The sequence below is a fragment of the Calidris pugnax genome, unplaced genomic scaffold (assembly GCF_001431845.1).
Source record: "Calidris pugnax isolate Ruff unplaced genomic scaffold, ASM143184v1 scaffold8, whole genome shotgun sequence".
Lineage (NCBI taxonomy): Eukaryota > Metazoa > Chordata > Aves > Charadriiformes > Scolopacidae > Calidris > Calidris pugnax.
The window spans coordinates 20574603-20592279 of record NW_015090830.1 but is presented as its reverse complement, the minus strand read 5'-3'; the positions used below and the strand labels follow the sequence as shown (position 1 = coordinate 20592279).

Genomic DNA, 17677 nt, shown 5'->3' with positions numbered 1-17677 from the left:
TGCAAGGCCAACTCCAGCAAAGGGCCAACTTCTACTGCAGCCAACAAGGAGCTGCACCTGCACATCCAAGAGCCATCTTTATTTTAGCTGCAGCGATGCATCGCAACAATTTTGACACCTAAGCTCCAACAGGGCTTTTGACTTAGTGCAACACTAGAATGCAAGGACTCAAGGAAAAAGAGAAAGCCACATAAATGCATCAATATTGAGATTTGTTGGAAGAAGAAACTAGCTCCCTCACAATACAAAGCAACTTAAGACAGGATGAAAGAGCATGAGGGTGCCACCTTAAAAACAAGATTCTCTACAAATGCATATAGAAGAAGCAGAATTTTAAAAAAAAAGGAGCGTTCCTAGCCTCCACTCTCCTCAGTCTGAATTATCATTTAAAAAAAAAAAAAAAAGATACACACAAGGTTTAAGAAGTATCTAACATTAGCATTCTGTAGGTTATATTAACTCACTGTCCAAATACTACTTTCAGGTGACAGCCACCATATAAAATCCTAAAATCTAGTTGAGCAAAGAGATTATAAACAAACAAAGAGCGCTGTAACATTTGTAATATACAAAGTTACATAATAGCCAAAACATACCACTAACAAGTGAAAAAGTGCACTAAACCAGGTCTGGGGTGTAAATAGTGACAAAACTAAAAACTATCTTTGACCAGTTGAGTTGCAATGTCACACGATGATATAAAATCCTAAAATCTAGTTGAGCAAAGAGATTATAAACAAACAAAGAGCGCTGTAACATTTGTAATATACAAAGTTACATAATAGCCAAAACACACCACTAACAAGTGAAAAAAAGCACTAAACCAGGTTTGGGGTGTAAATAGAGACAAAACTGAAACCTATCTTTGACCAGCTGAGTTGCAAGGTCACATGATATTTGTTCCAAGGAAATCTGATTATGTAGTATGTCCATAAAGAATCTGGTATCTCTACAGCATCCCTTTCTAAAATTTAGATTTCCTTTAGAAACTCTACTCCCTATTTATAGCCTTGAAAATTCAGACCCATAACCATCTTAGAAATGGATGCCATTTTACAACTGGCTCAGATCCACCCAAGTCTGTATTGCCACTATCAATCAAGCCCTGTTTTTCCCTCACCAGTTGAAAATGGATCAAAAACAGGCAGAGGGGAAATAGTTACCTATCGCATCAGATTACTAATCCAGCTGACAGTGCAGCCCACCTTTTGTCAAAGAGTAATGGGCAACAGTGTTCTGATGTAGCTACCCAAGATAAAATTGGAGGTAATTTTTTCCCCCTTCTATCAAAATGTAAATTCTACTTCTTGTTCTGATGTAGCTACCCAAGATAAAATTGGAGATAATTTTTTCCCCTTCTATTGAAATGTAAATTCTACTTCTTGAATAGAAAATACTGTCTGTCCTGAAGACTTGACACTTGTAGACATTAACCTATTAGGTAACAAATTTATATATCCAGTCATCTGCAAAATAAATGGATACACAAGATGCCACCCATTGTAGTTTGCTTCACCCCAGACATAATACTTAATCCAGCAAATATTTTGTTGTCTTGTCAAAGGCAGCTAATGAATTTTCAACTACACCTAATTTTCAACAGAATAGCGCTGTCAACAGGAAAAAAAAATAAATATCAGGTTTAGGGGGTCAGCAAGAAGCAAGCAATCGCTTTTGTGAGCTACCATATGTAGTCTCCGTCAAGACAGAAAATTGAAAGCTTCCACTATTCTTGGGTATGTATTCTTATATAGAACAAGTTCTGAAAGTATGTCATTAAGTCTGATAACTCAGTCAAATACAATCATATGTGTGCAACTCCTCACCGTCCACCTGTGGGCCACAGAAATGTACATTTGAAAGCTTTTACATCTCAGTGCTGGTGATATCTGCTCGATATATTCAGTTATTTACTGGGGAGGATTGAAAATAATATAAGACCAAGGCTGAACTTTCCTTAAATTTCTCTATTCAAAAGGATTTTTTAAAAAAATATAGTTATTATTTTATTTTTTTTAAAAGGCCTGACTTGAAGTCCATATCTATTTCAAGGAAGGACAGAAGTTACAAGTACCTAGATTCAGATATAGAAATTTTTAAAATGTGTCCTGAGTTTTAAACAGATATGAGAGTCTGCAAACCTTATAAACAAAAAGCAAAATCAAAGGCAAGGTAGCTATAAGAACACTTATTTGTTTTTCTTCTCCACCTGTCTTATTCTACTACACTATAATGGAAGATTTAGGTAAACTTATTTGCCTTTCACTCAAGGTTTGACTAGAAGTGCCCAAGTCTCAAACCTTTCCATTCTCAAGAGAATGGTTATCATATATGGGAGCCTTGGTCAATTTTTGCCACAGACAATACAGGACATGCAAAATTGCAAGGTTCTCCTCCCACAGCCTGGATGGGAAAGAAGCTGGTAACACACATTAACTAGAAATCTGTCAGAGTATTTTCAGCTCATAGCAAAATACTGAGTAAAACCCCTGAAATCTGAATATCCTTGGAATTTTAACTCCATCTTAGCTTTATTACAATTGAATTAAGGAATTGTTTCCCAACTGTTTCCTGGTATACCAAAATAATAGTTGAATTCTTTTACATCTGTGCCACAAGGTTTAAATATTGAGGGTTTTGACCACGGTCATCTAAAATTCTAAACCAATCAGGAAACATTCATAGAAGCAGCACTGCCTATCTCCCACAGCATGCTTTTGAAGAGGCACCAGACCAACCAAAGGCACCTTCCTTCCCCTATTCAAATGTGTCATTGAAATGCAAGATCACAAAATACAATATTACGTTAGGACTTTCATGATTAACCAACTTGGATATGGACACAATTTGTCAACAAAAAATTATTCACAGTAATGAAACACCCTGAATGTTCCTAATGTGACAGGCTCTGGGTTAGTATATTTGAAAATGTTAAAGTAAACAAACTCCATGTGGCTGGTATGATTTTCTACCACAACGTCACCTACTCTTGCTCTCAAGAAACAAAGGATTGTGTACTCAAAATTACAGCACAACTTCTAGAACAGCTACATCATTGAATGTGTGAGCTTTGTCAACCATAAGCTGTAAAGATCTCCACTGCATATTACCCATGCATCCAGAAGTCAATATGAAGATTACGGAAAAGTTGTTTATTTTGACAGCCATAAGAATAGAGCACAATAAAGAGGATCCCTAAACTGGAAGAAAAAAAAAATGAATCACTTTGACACAGTCTCTGTTGAGGCGAGTAGATTTCAAAAAAAAAAAAAAAAAAGAAAAAAAAGATCCTATGACTAGCTCATCTGTGAAATATATTAATCAAAATGATGCCCACAACAACGAACGATGATACGATTTGATTAAAAAAAAAAAAAAAAAAAGGAGAACAAAGGAATGGAGGCACCAGACTGCTCCAAATATCATGTACTCTTAGAGAAGGCAATAGTAAAAGCCAGGAAATTAAAGTTTATATACAAACATATTTCAGCTACTAATTAAAGCACTGGAAAACTGCAATTTCAACAGAAACATCTTAGATGCATGAAGAGGGATGACAGAAGATCTACATATCAAATGTGACCCAATGACTTAACCTAGAGGAGAAAAGCAAGAAAAAACACTTCTTTACTTCACCAGCCTCCTTCTCATAAAGAGTATTTTGATAAAGGTTGAAAAACTTATCAGGACTTGTTTGGGAGAGATTGCTGATGCAAGAGAGCTGAAAATGTATTTTGTTGTGTTGTAAACAGAAGTCCTGAAAGTGGTCAAATGACCAGTTTTCCTGAGCTTGAATGAAACTAATCCTGTTAAAGCTCAGAAATATGCATGACTCAGTAGTCAAAGCCACGTGCGTATCTGCCCTTACAAAGTTTCTGTCCCCCTTCATTGTCCAAAAGCGCTGTGTTGCTGATTTGTAAATGGCCTCTTTTGCCTTAGTTTTCTTGCCAGAAACAAAGTCAAAACATTTCATCCTAAACTTTTTTTTTTTAATAAAAGAAGCAAATACATCATATATACCATTTGGACAAAGTCTGAAGTAAACTCAGCAGCATATGTCATGAACATTGTGCAATTCTATTGCTTTTATAACTTTTTTTTCCATTATCTAGCTCAATGCTCTGCTTCATTCTTCCATCTTGTAAAGAGACTAACAGTATTCTGTAAATATTTACTACGTAGTCTTGCCACGCTGGAAGGGAAGAAATATTAACTTTAAAGAAAAAAAAAGTAAATATATATATATATATATATATAAATTTTATACCACGTGCCTAGAAGAATAATAGAATGATTTCAAATCTCAGTGCAGTTATGAATGCACTAGGTTTCAGGTATCAAGAGAAAATAACCACACATTTGCTCTCTAATTTCTAGTTTCTCAGCTATAAAAATGAAAACAATACACAATCTTTCTAAACTATGGAAGAGTACAATACATCATATTGACTAAAATAAACTCTACTACTGCAAGAAATTGCCAAGATCCACAACAGAACATATTTTTTTTAAATAGCAGATTGATAAACCTCAGCCAGGAGAGGACAGCACAGAGCATAAGCCAGCTCCTGCAAGAAGTTCTCTGAGCATTGGAATGGATGCACACTAGGAAGAAACTTGCAGGGTACTTCATATGGCATAACTAATGTTTTCATCCATAAATCTACCATCTCTGAGAGCTTTTCTCTCTGAAAGATAAATTACCAAAAAAAATAAACCAGACAACCCTTGAGATGTTTTCTCCTAGTTTGCACACACACTTAAGGTACATAAATGCCAGTGTTGTAGCAGTATCAACCAGGACATCACACACTATGCTAAATATAAAGAAGCAGAGAAGCCTTTAACCTTGATTTTCTCAGTATCACAGACTATCAAATAATACATTATATTTACATTGTAATAGAAAACCCTTGAGGTTAGAAGAAAAGAGACTGGAGAGGTTTGTTCTGCCCCTGTACGCTATGGGGGCAGACACAACAAAAGAGAACGCCTGGCCCTATTAATAGTCTTAAAGCAAAAGGAAGAAAACTAAAATCTACTTTTCATGATGGAAGAGAGTACAACCTCTAATACAAACATGTAAAAGGCAGGAACAAATTCTAAACCAGTAACTCCACTGACAAATATAAAAATAACAATTCATCCTTTCTTACAATAGAATTACATACTTATTTTCATGCTGCTTGAAGGTAGGAACATCAACAAGCAAGAGTGTTAGTGGATTTTCAACGCTTTTCAATACTGCAAACAGGTATATACACTGAGCCTTGTTTGATGTCTTGATGACACCTGGAATTCTCTAAGAATATACTTAATAGCTCAATGAATTGGCACTTTGTACCTCAGTGCACACAATAGGATGATTTAAATGAAACCTGAAACAACTCTGTTTCTTGGTTATGTGAAGGTTGATTTTGTTTCAATATTAAAATAAGTCTTTAGGAAACACAAGGGCACTTAAAATGTTTATAAGTTTATATACATTTCAAGATTTTACAAATTTACAGCAGTCCCACTCAGACTACACCAGTGTATCTGTATCTATTTATACATACACAAAACTCCAGAGAAGTAAAGTTTTGAAGCAGATCCAAGAGACCTGTGAAGCTTCCCACCTGCCTCGTGAGCCAGACCTGCATTCTCATGGCCAGTACCAATACACAACTAGTATTTTGTACTGTAGTTATGAAATTGATGGATGCCATCCCTGTGGCAAGATTCCAGTGCTGTGCTATTTTGACCCTCAGACTTTACAATTCAGTTTCTTAATTCCACTAAAACTTACTTTCTATCCTGAATAAGGCATGAGCACTCAGCACTGGTACATATGGACTCTGCAAAACTTGCATACAACCCTCTTTTTATTCCCTCTAGCAAGCACATATATTTAAGGAATATCTTTATGGTACCTCAATTTCTGCAGATTCAGATAAAAAGAACATATATATTTATTAAACACATTTTTATGCAAGACATTCGCCATCCTTAATCTGGAAGCCAATATTTTTTAGCATATGGTATTCAAATTCACAAATAACAAGTTACTATTATAAAATTATTTCAACTGCACATTGAAAGATGCAAGTGTATATAAAGGTATTTCGAACAGTTGTTCCTCCCTAGCCCCATGTGCTAGATATTTTATGAACACATTTCACTCTGAACAGTTATGCAACGACTAATTACTTGAGGAGGTAATCTGTACTCGCAATATAAAAATGTAAAGAATCATCTAACCAACGACTTAACATATTTCAGTTGGAACTAACCTCTCTTGAATACAGCAAACCAGAGTGATAAACAAGATGAGGTCTTATCATAAAAGCTTTACATAACGATACTAATACTGCCTCACCTCAACCTTAAAACGTGTTAGGTAATATACCACTACAAGTATTTGCTTTTTAGATGACTGTGTTACATTTAGTAATTTAGACATGCTTCCTGCTCTTGCTGCTGCCTTTTACTACTTCTGTGCCAGGATTTCTATGGCCATCTATGGATTTATTTCAGCATTCTTCATCAACCAAAACTAAACCAAATGACAGATCATTTTCTTCACAAATCTAGAAAGCCTTGGAAACAGCTTAAAACAGAAAAATGCAAGAAGGAGCCACCAGTTAGATTGGGCAAAGCTGCTGTAAAACTGAAACATCTGTTACTATGTAATCATGAATCCTTCATGATCAGGAAGCTCTTACTCTCCTCGTTTCTAATCAGCTGATGAAATACATGCTAGATACTCAAAAATCGGCTGAAGGTCCAAAAAGCTGGAAAAAGACTGACTGAAGTGAATCTAATGAACACCTCTGTTTCACAATCCAGGTGAACAACAAAAATTCCGAGTAGCATCAGATCTGAGAAAGAACAACTTAGGAAGCAAGACACCATAAAAACATTTCCCATGTGTTTCCAATCAGCCATGCACCTGCATTTTACATTTTAGTAGTTAATCTTAGCTTCCAGAGAAAATGTCAGGGAAGACAGTGACAGTTGTTGTCAAAGTCAAAATACAGTATTATTTTAAAGCATGTTGTCATCTTATAGAAAAAATTTAGACTTGCTTGATATGACTGTTCTTGCAAGTTCGTTAGCTATTACCTCTCTCTTCTGTCAGGTACAAGCTTGTCCATCAGTTCATTATACAGAAAACCCATAGAAATTAGGCTGACCAATGTTTAATACCCATTTTTAAAGATCTATCACTCTGTGTTTTTCCCACCTTACACAGCTTCTGCCAATTCTTTTGATTATTGTAGAGTAAATCTGCACATTTTTGAACCAACTGATGAACAGATTAGAGTACTTTCTAACCTGACCTTTCCTTGTTGTAGAAGATCCTGCTCCTTTCCCATTGATGTTGGCTGCATTAGCCACAGACTGCAGTTGAACTTTTCAGTGAAGAAATATGCAAAGATTTTTACAATTTTCCCTCTTTACAGTAAGCTAAAAACCTATTAGCTACCAAAGCAAGCCTTGTCTACCCAAGACAAGCCTTTCATAACTAGTATTGGAAATCTGTATGCCTCTCTATCCATTACAGAACCAGTTACTTAGTTTGGTATAAATATCAAAGTCAACACACAGCTAATGCCTTCCTCTTCCATGAAAATTATTGTCTTTGTAAAATACTCCCAAATAAAGTTACATTCTCTATTGGAAAAACAAGAAGCCAAGAGAAATAACTTCAGAAACAATCCTCATGGCTTCCAGAAACTCACTTAAAATGTCTAATAAATACAAACAAAAAACCCCAGGATTCATTATTCTCACAAGCATCAGATACTACAAAGTAGCTGCTTTCTCAGGAACAGAATGAGCTTAGCATTATCTTTGGTTTTGTATTGAGCTAGTCTGTGTTGAAAGCTGTCAAACCAATCAAGAAAAGGGTTGTTATGGTAAGCTACAGATAAAGTGACATTTTACATAATCTGCATTGCTTGTCTGTTAATGTTAGCTTTATTATTTTCCTTTTTTAGCATTATGTAAAGATGAGATAGTAATGAACTGAAAAGGCAAAGAGGAATGCAGCTGATAGAAATTTCCATCCCTTCTTTCAATTTCAAGAGACAATTAATTGACATAAGTCAATGTACTTGACTTCATTCTCATAAATAAAGCCTAGTCACAAAGCCACAGTCACACCTTATTCAAAGCAAAAGATAATAGCAACTGTCAAGCTGATCAAACATTAACATTAGTAGGTAGAGTAAGCCTCAATTTAAGATTTACTGAAAATGGTAATGTGTTCCATCTACATACCACAGACAAAGCAATAATACATGACAGAGTTTTTAGCCATTGCATACTATTTAGGACAGATATTTGTATATATCATTGTGTATACCCAACAAGTTGAGCTGCAAAAGTTGCATTTGTCTGATGTAACATAACAGTGTGAAAATTTCCTAGAAATAGCTAGACAAAAGTCTAACAAGTAACAGCCTGCGACACATGTCAAAAACACATTCATGCTAGAAAAGACACAAACTAGTTGAAGACAAAGCCCTTCTAAAATTGAACACCAAGGGAAAGGCTTGAGTTAGATACAGAATCTCTGAAACCTAGCTAAGACAACAGAACCATCTGTGTTCTTCCTACACTTATGACTCTCCCAAAGAAACCACTAACAAGAACAGGTAAACTGAAAAATAAACAGCCTGCTGGGTCAACATAAAATCAACATTATCAAATGTAGAACTGGAACAGTTCCTTAGTAGTTTTACTTAAGACAAGAATTACTGTAACTGTTGCAAATGTTCAAGTAGAAAATTAAAAATAGAATTTACCTTTGAAGGTCTCAAGTTCCTTCCTGTTGAAGAAAAGCAAAATTAAAAAAAAAATTATTATAAATACTACATCTAGAACTACAGGAGATATTTTACATGGTTTAAGACTCATTAAAAGATAAAAACAAAGAATTTGACTAGCATCATATATAAGGGTAATATTACTACATGTGTTCATCTAAGGCAAACACTATTAACCTGTTTAGAAATTAGGCTACCAGTAATTTATAAACATGTACAATTATACAAATATTATACATTTATATGTAGTCACATAATTTCTAGATATACTATTGCAAAAATAACCAAAACTTCTTAATGCTTTAGGTAATAAAACATCCACTGCTTAGTAGAGCTTTGCCCATTTATAGCACAGTAACTAACAATTAGTGTTCTGTTTTCACTAACGCCATACAAAATCCTTTTGGTAACAGTCAAGGAGAAAATTCTAACAATATCACTCGCTCAGTTACAACACACTTTAAGGGCAACAGAGGCATATAGTGACATTCCTCAGAGGAGAGGATTTTAAAGTACAGAAAATGACAGATAGCCCCCAATACTCACATACAAGAAAGCTAAGAAATGAAATTAATGGCAATAGTATCTTTTTTGCTTCATATCAGGCCACCTTCCACTTTTAGTAGCTATGCAAGTGTGAATGCAAATGCTATAAAACCAAGGAATATTTTCCTGGTTTTTAAGAAATTGCAAAATGCTCCATTTGCCACCACTACAGAGCAGTAATTTGTCATTAATTTAGAGGCTAAAGAAGAATCAAAGTAATAGCTCAGATAAGGCAGAACACTTGCCTTTTCTTTACAAAATACTCTTTTATAGCAAAAATCTTTTCAGTCTGTGCCTCATAGACTGTCTGAATTTTGAAAGCAAAAGTGATAAGAAAAACAAGTTAAAAAAAAAGACTGAACCAACAGTTGTCCAAAAATTATTCTATTCACTGTCCATAGACTGAAGCATGCTTCCATCATTCCTATCACCTACCATATACACTGTTTCACAATACAAATGCTATACCATAACTCCTTCTACTCCCTAACAGATGATACAATTCAGCATTTATTCTTCCATCAAGAACAGATAAAACTGTTTTGAGCCTGAAGCAGTTTATATTCTAAGCAGGACAAAGTATTCAAAAAGAAGTGAGAGAATACAATTACCTCCACATTTTCAGTTAACATCCCACTTTTGTCACCAAATGTCAAATACAGGTTTTTAAAAAACAGGCGCTTTACCAGGAAATAAGCTATAGTGTGATTTACAGTAGAGATGCCTATTAGCTGTAACTTCCTGTGTGTATTTCCCTTCCTTCTTCTACTCCATCCCTTTCCCAGGCTATTATCTCCCTTTTCTACCCCGGAAAAAAAAAAGCTACTTCACAACACTTATGATTTGCAGGTTCATATCCTAATATATTTTGCCTACCCTGTGTACTCTAAATATATAGACAAAACTTCTAAACATGCTCACAAGTTGCACTCCTTATTTTTTTAATAATGGCATACTAGTTGAGAAAACAATCACAGGAAATACATGTTTTCCACAGACTGAAACAAAACCATATTGAGGAAACATCTTGTGAAAGTAAGAGGGAAAAAAAACCCATGCTACTTGTGTCTAAAATCAAGAGGTCTTTAGCCACTTGTGTCCAAAAGGGAAGATGAAACAATTACTATCATTGTGTTCAAACAGATTGTAATACACTCATGCAAACTAGATGGTAATACACTAACCAACTGACAGTGATATTCAGGGCTTTCTTCTAAAACCCCAAATTTTCCCTTTCAAAATCCACCAATATTTTTAGGGTTGATGCATTAATGTACTGTCACTATATCCACATATATAATTGTCATTCATTAAGAAAGTTGGACACTAATATTTGTCAAAACTTTTTTTAGAACATATACCTCTGAAAAATTTAACATACTAGCATACAGTAAAAATACAGATTTGGAATCTAAAGATCTGCATTTCCTAGTATCCATAGACAAACTCACATACAAAGACTGATGATTCTTTATATTTTAGAAAACATGAATGAATCAATCACATCTTGCGGTTTCTCACAGCACTCTAAATAAAACATACATTTGGAAACATATTAAAAAACATGGTTATTGAAAATATGCTCTGCATCAGCAACATGGAGTATTTCTTTTTATATTTAATCAAGTTATCCAAATAAAAACTTGAAGTTTTTAAATTTTAATTCTAAATCTTGTTCATCATCAGCTTTAGCTAGAACCAGGCACTAAATTTAAAGTGCAAAGGAGACTATGACTTGTAAAGACAGAGGGGAAAACAGATGAAAGATTATACCAGTACATTTTCTAGATGTGTAATTACAAAATTCTAGACAGACATAGAAAAAAATATATTAGAGTATTAAATTTCTCTTCCCCTTTGTGAGTAAGGAATTATTTTATTATTATTATTTTATTTATTATTATTCCTGATAAACTGAAAGGAAGAAGATACCTCCAACATCTTCCCTATGAATCTAGAGACAAAAAATCATCTACAGAAGTAAATAAATTTAACTCATATTAAGAAGTAAAGTACATATTTGAAACACAGACACCCCATTAAAAAAAAAAAAAAGCAGTAAGTTTGAGCAATTAAACCAAAGAAAGATTAAACTGAAAACAGTTTTGTAAAACAATCATCTTAAAAAACTTGCATTGGAAGTAGGCCTGGCTGCTGCCTTTTACTATTTTAGATCTTGCCATATTAAATTACCAGCTTTGATGCTGTAAATTACATTTTTGTATTTGTTTTGCTTTTACTGTAAATTGTTCATCCTTTGAGATCATTTTTCATATTAGGTTTATACAAAAGCCACAGCAGCAGAGCTCAGCCTTTGATGGATAGCTTACTAACAACATCATACTAGAAGGCAAAACTGCAAAACCGAGATGAATCATCTCAGCAGAAGAGTTCTGTCAACTGTTCAGCTCAAACGTACATTACACTATACATGTTTTCCACAGGAAAAGGCTAGCCTTCCCCTCTACCCCATTTGTCTAACTACTTAAAGGCAATTGAAGGCTTTCCAGAAAGAACTGTTTCTGGATTTTACAGAATTTTCATTAAAAAAAAAAAAATCATGCACTTCACAGATGGATGAGATAATCCTTTCCATTATTATTAGAAAGAAAACATACACCTGCCTTGCCCCTAGCCTCACTACACATGAAGACTCTTGAAGCCCAGTGTGGGCTGCTCAGCATCCATCCAGGATTAAAGAAACTCCCATGCCAAGTCTGACCACTAATCAATAAAACCTACTATTTGGCATCTGACTATATTGCTCTTTTACTTTAGCTACTAAATAGGTTAGCGCCAACAAATCTGGCTAGTTACACAAATAAGAATATTCTTTACTTTTTTTACAATTAACAGTAAGCTTTCAGAAGAAAGGACTTTTAATTAATAGTTGTATTATAATATAACCTAAATACCTCCCTCTCAGTGAAAGACGTTTAGTACCACTGAGCAAGAAAAAAAAGTCTAAAATAACAGGCTAAAGGCTAAAATAATCGGACTATAAAGGCATGAAGGCACTTTAAAAGAAACTTGTTCTGCGTGCAGTGCAACTTATGTCGCACAGTTTCTTTTCCTGAGAGGCAAGAGGCTGTACAGGCTCCATCTACACTGGAGTTAGGCCCATGAAAACTGTTTGGCCACACATATAGGCAATAATTTTCATCTCTTCCTTTCCAGTTGCTTGTTTTCATAAAATAGACAGGAGACTTAATTAGTCTATGAAATTCTATACCCCTCAAATTCAGATGAAAATGACTAGCACAATAGCAAAGGGCAACAACCGTCAGCAAAACCCCAATTACATAAGCCTGGTTGCTTACTTCTTCAAGGTAATACTCAAGTCAGGACAAAGATGATATTCAGGTATATTTTAATGCCAGCACAAGAGAGACACTAATCAGATTGTTGGCCCCTTCTGAGCATGATGGACATCGGTAAATCTGCCTATAAACCCCTCTATGCACGATGCCTAAACAGGCACAGCTGATAATGTCTCATGGTTCAAAATAGCCTAGGGAAATTAAATCAAAGCATTGTTAATGCAAGAGAGGCCATTGAGAACTTTTCTGAAACATCTCATCAAAAAAGACCTGAGCCACAGGTATAGAGGAAAAGGATATATATAGACAACAAAAAACCACAATACTCCATTTCAGACAAAAGTATACCTTTTATACAAATTTTTATTTGCAAGAAGTACAATGAATTCTGAAGTGAATTAAAACTGTAGCACATTGAAGTTCTGTTGAGACAGGATGTGTCTTTTGAATTATCATTTTTAAGTTACCTGGAATGTTCTGATGATCATGTCAGTGGTCTCAACTTCTTCATTTACAGAGAAGTTTACAGGGTTTATGGTATGAAAATATAATTTGAGACAGCAGGTGAAACAAACTGTCTACAGTATGTAACTAGTCCCACAGAGTAAATGACATGAACAGAACTTACACAAATAGAAGGCAAATACAAATTCCCAAATACCTTCCCATTTCCCACATAGGACTGTTGGATTAACCCTGCTTTAGTCACTGGGCAGAAGAGATTGACACTAGGAGGATGATTACATTGGTTATCACCGATGAACAAAAATAAATCCAGAAAGAGAAATATGGGAGGAGTCAAAACCATCCTGCTTTAAGTTACTAAAATTAATGGGGATTTAGTTTGCTCAACAAAAGTAAGACAAAGTTCTCAGGTTCTACTGCATCTTGCAAAGGGCTGTAACCCTAAGATCAATTTTCCTAATGTAATAAAACACCAGAGAATTCAGTTAAATACCTAGAGACCACAGAATCACCACATTCTTCACAATCATGCCAGCAGCCACAACTGACAGTTCCATATTTTGTCTTCAAGAAAAAAGTAGGCAGATAAGAAAATAACAAAGTCAAAATTGTTCCTGACAGTCATTTATATAACACTAGCTCTGAAAGTAACAACCAATAAATTCAAACTACTAGACCTATGCGTAAATGAAAGACAAACTCAAGACAGCATATGAATGGTAAAAATTGAGGACTAAATTTGAAAGATTGTGTTTGTAAGTGTTCAGTTGTAAATACTATTTATAAACAAAAATTAACACTTAAAGAAAGTACAGCTCCTTATGTGCAATTTAATTTAACAATATTTCTGGCATCTAACAAGATCCAAAACAAAACCTGAGATTTACTGCATTTCACCTGTTACATCTGGTAGTTAAGTTTTCAAAATGATACCAAAAAAATTTCCTTCCATAGCCTAATTCAAGCTTTAGTCAGCTAAAAAGCCTGAAAGGGACTTTCCTCTGGATGTCATCAGAAGTAAAAGCCAAAAACCTGAGAACTCAAAATTTATGTCACTTGCACAGTGCACACAAATAATTCAAGTACTTTTTTGTGTACTTCAGATTAGCACTTACAGCAATGACACAAAAATGTTTTCCCTCCCCCAGATCCCTTGTACACCCTTTTCAGATCACTTAAGCCAACTATCACTTTGAAATACCTTTGAGACTGAACTAATGAAAAGCCTTTAAGTAATGAAAAAAATCAATAAAAACTAGAACTACTACTGAAGTACTGTTGAAATTAAGCCTCAGGCAAGGTTTTCTGTTTATCTGAAGGAACACTGAAGACAAGCCAGGATTCTTCACCATCAAATGTGAAATTTTATCCAGTAAAAGAGAAGAGCAAAGAACCAAATGAATTTACATAATGTTGCAATGGAGATTTTTTTGCATGCATATACAAATGCAGCTACAAAAGTAACTGAAGTCATTCTGTGTCTTCCAGCAAAACTTCTACATAACTTCATTCCAGAAGATAGAATGGATCAAAGTTCTATCACAAACATTAACTGGTAATTAAGCTAATAAACACAACTAAAACCAAATACTACCCTAATGTACTCAGCAGCTTCAGGGTACAGTGAAAGCATTTCTCTTTGGATGTTTCAATGTAAGAAAGAAATACTTATCTTTATGAAGAACGTAGGGAGTCACCTTTCAGGTGCTATCATTCAGAAGAACAGTAAAAATGAGGGAGATGGCATTAAAAACAGAAGAAATGGAAGAAGTGAAATTATTAAAAGAAACCAAGTGTTTTGTCCTCTGTTAAGAGACCGATACAGGCCATTTAGCATTGGAACCACTCCAAACTCAGATGCAGAATAAATGTTCCCTCTAAAAAGGCTTATGCCGTCAGATGTAAAATTTTGCACAGGACCTAGTTGGTTTTTGTTTTGAACTCTTCTTTATATGCAATGTCATTGGATCACTAGAAGATACACATATCAGCTTATTTTTATCATACAATCAAAAGTTTAGGAATCAGAGTTTAAAGCTAAAATTTGAGAGAAGAAATTTAAAAGAAATTACAAGCAACTACAAGCTACAAAGAAATTTGAGAGGATACTACAAAATTTAGGAGAAGCTGAAGTTTAAGAGAAGGTACAAGCAACTCCAAAGGCCACCTCCACCATCTTTAGTCTTTCCTAGAAAGAAAAAAGTTTCCTGAAAGCCTGTTTTTGGTAAACAGCCACAAAAAAAAATCCAGACCTTCTTTTAACTTGGTCATCAATTTCCCCATAAGTATTAAAAGAAAAACAACTGCAGTATTCAAAAGCTGGTCAAACTTTATTCACTAAGTGACATATAATATGCCACAAGTTCACAAAAACGAAGAAGTCAAAAAAAAGCATATAACCCCACATGCACTCTTTACCGAAAATGCTGAATGTGGTTCCATGCAGCATGAATGCAACTGGCAGACAGAAGTTACAATCTCTACCACTTTGGGCATCCTCAACACATCCCTTTGACACAGGAATGTAAAATGTCCCTTACAGAGGTGTCATTAATAAATGCATTTAACACATTTTTTCAACAGTTTTTAAACTGGTTTTGGGTGTAAGTGAAAAGGAATTATTAAAGATCTCAAAGTTATTCATAGTGAAGACAGACAGAACAGTAGGTACTGTACCCTGCTCAAAAGCACAGAATGGATTTTAGTGTGGTAATGCCAGACACCTAAGCCTTGTTCTCCTGCCACTAGCCACTGAACAAATTAATTTGATAAATAATGCAGTTTTGAAGTTAGTTTAGGGAGAGTACAAAATGATGATTAAGGCAGTCCCAAACCATCTGTTTCTATTATTGTTACAAAAAGAATTACGATAAGAATGTGTGGTCCTAACAGATTGACAGGATTTGCAGATTATGCCCAATAAGCAGCACTACACAAAGGTAGAGAAAAGTTAAGCAGCATTGACATAAAGTTTAACATTATACAGAAAACATTAGTAAAAGCTGTTGTAAGATGCAGAGGATCCAACACAAACATTCAGTCTTTAATCACAGGTCACGAAAGCCAACAAAGAAAAAATCTTTTATATGCCTATTCAAAAGAAAACGAAACCATAAGGAGAAGGTACGCAACGAATCTTTTTATAACAATGTCATTATCTCTCTACATCAAGCAAAAGCCACCACAAAAGAAGGGCAAAATTAAATCAACTTAAAAGTGACAGAAATTATACTGCACATTCACACTTTGCAAATCTCATAAAAAACTGCCAAACCCCATACAATCCTTTGATCTGCTACGTATTCAGTCTTGCCCAATGTTTTCAAATACTTGGAGTACTGACGAGAATAAAATAATGAAGCAGCATGCTCCTTTGGGTTTGATGCATGCAAAATACTGTATTGCAAGTGTTCTTGCAAACAAAAGAAAGTTCATGGCTGTAAAATTACACAAGCAGCGGCACAATTATCAAGGGAACTTTTCCAAAGCTTGTGCATGCCCAGTTTTTCAGGATCAATAGGAATTCTCATTTGATGTGTCTGTCCAAAGAAGTGCAATAACTGATGGCCATAAAATTAATTCCAGACAGTTATCACTATGAAAACACTTGCCACCGATTGTGCTGTATGCAAGCTCATGAACAGTGGGATGGAAAAGACCTCTGCAATGTGAACTTTGCTTTGAGCACATTATAGCCATACAATTAATGCCTAATGAAAACTCAAAGCCAGACATCCACTGCGCATCTGCCACGAAAGTTGTTCTAAATATAATAAAAGTTCTGCATCCACCTCTGCAAAATCTTTATTTATATAACCAGGTACACAGAGGTATAGCAGCTGAAAATCTATGCTCCCAGAAGACTGATCAAGAAGGTTCAGATTAGATATTAGGAAAAAATTTTACACTAAAAGGGCTATTAAGCACTGGAACAGGCTGCCCAGGGAAGTGGTTGAAGCACCATCCCTGGAGGTATTTAAAAGATGGGTTGACATAGCGCTTAGTGACATGGCTTAGTGATAGTGTCTTATCAGAGTTAGATTGATGGTTGGACTATATGATCTTAAAGGTCTCTTCCAACCTAGACAATTCTATGATTCTATGAAGAATATGGCATGAAACCTTCCTTTGATGAAATTTTTGATGAGAACTATTAAACATGTAGCTAGGGACTCAGAAATAATTCACAGTACATTTAATGTTGGAAAGACAAAATATACTTCTTTGAAACATTTGCAACAATGATATAGTTTTTACATATAAAAAATTCAATTTGATAAATTACGTGTGAAGCTTAAAAGGGTTATGAAGGTACAATTTAAATTTATCACTGCCAGATGGGAGGGAGTCCTCACTGGAGATGATGTACTGTACAGTGTACTGTTCTAGCTTATCACTTGAGGAACACTACGGGATCTAAACAAGATCTACAGACATAGAAGTCTTCTTTTTGGCAACACGATTTTATATGGCAATGTATTACCCAATCCATCTTCTCTCTTTTGACCTTGGTAAAAAAAAAAAATATTCATT

At 34.8% G+C, this 17677-nt stretch overlaps 1 protein-coding gene across 3 annotated transcripts in view; it reads right to left on the bottom strand.

The window, feature by feature from the left end:
- Nucleotides 1-17677, bottom strand: part of DTNBP1 (dystrobrevin binding protein 1) — a 72982-nt gene that overhangs the window by 33016 nt on the left and 22289 nt on the right. For all 3 annotated transcript variants that reach the window (XM_014940874.1, XM_014940875.1, XM_014940873.1), the window contains exon 7: nt 8793-8815. In XM_014940874.1, coding sequence (XP_014796360.1) covers nt 8793-8815 — 23 coding nt within the window. The remainder of the gene's footprint in view (nt 1-8792; nt 8816-17677) is intronic.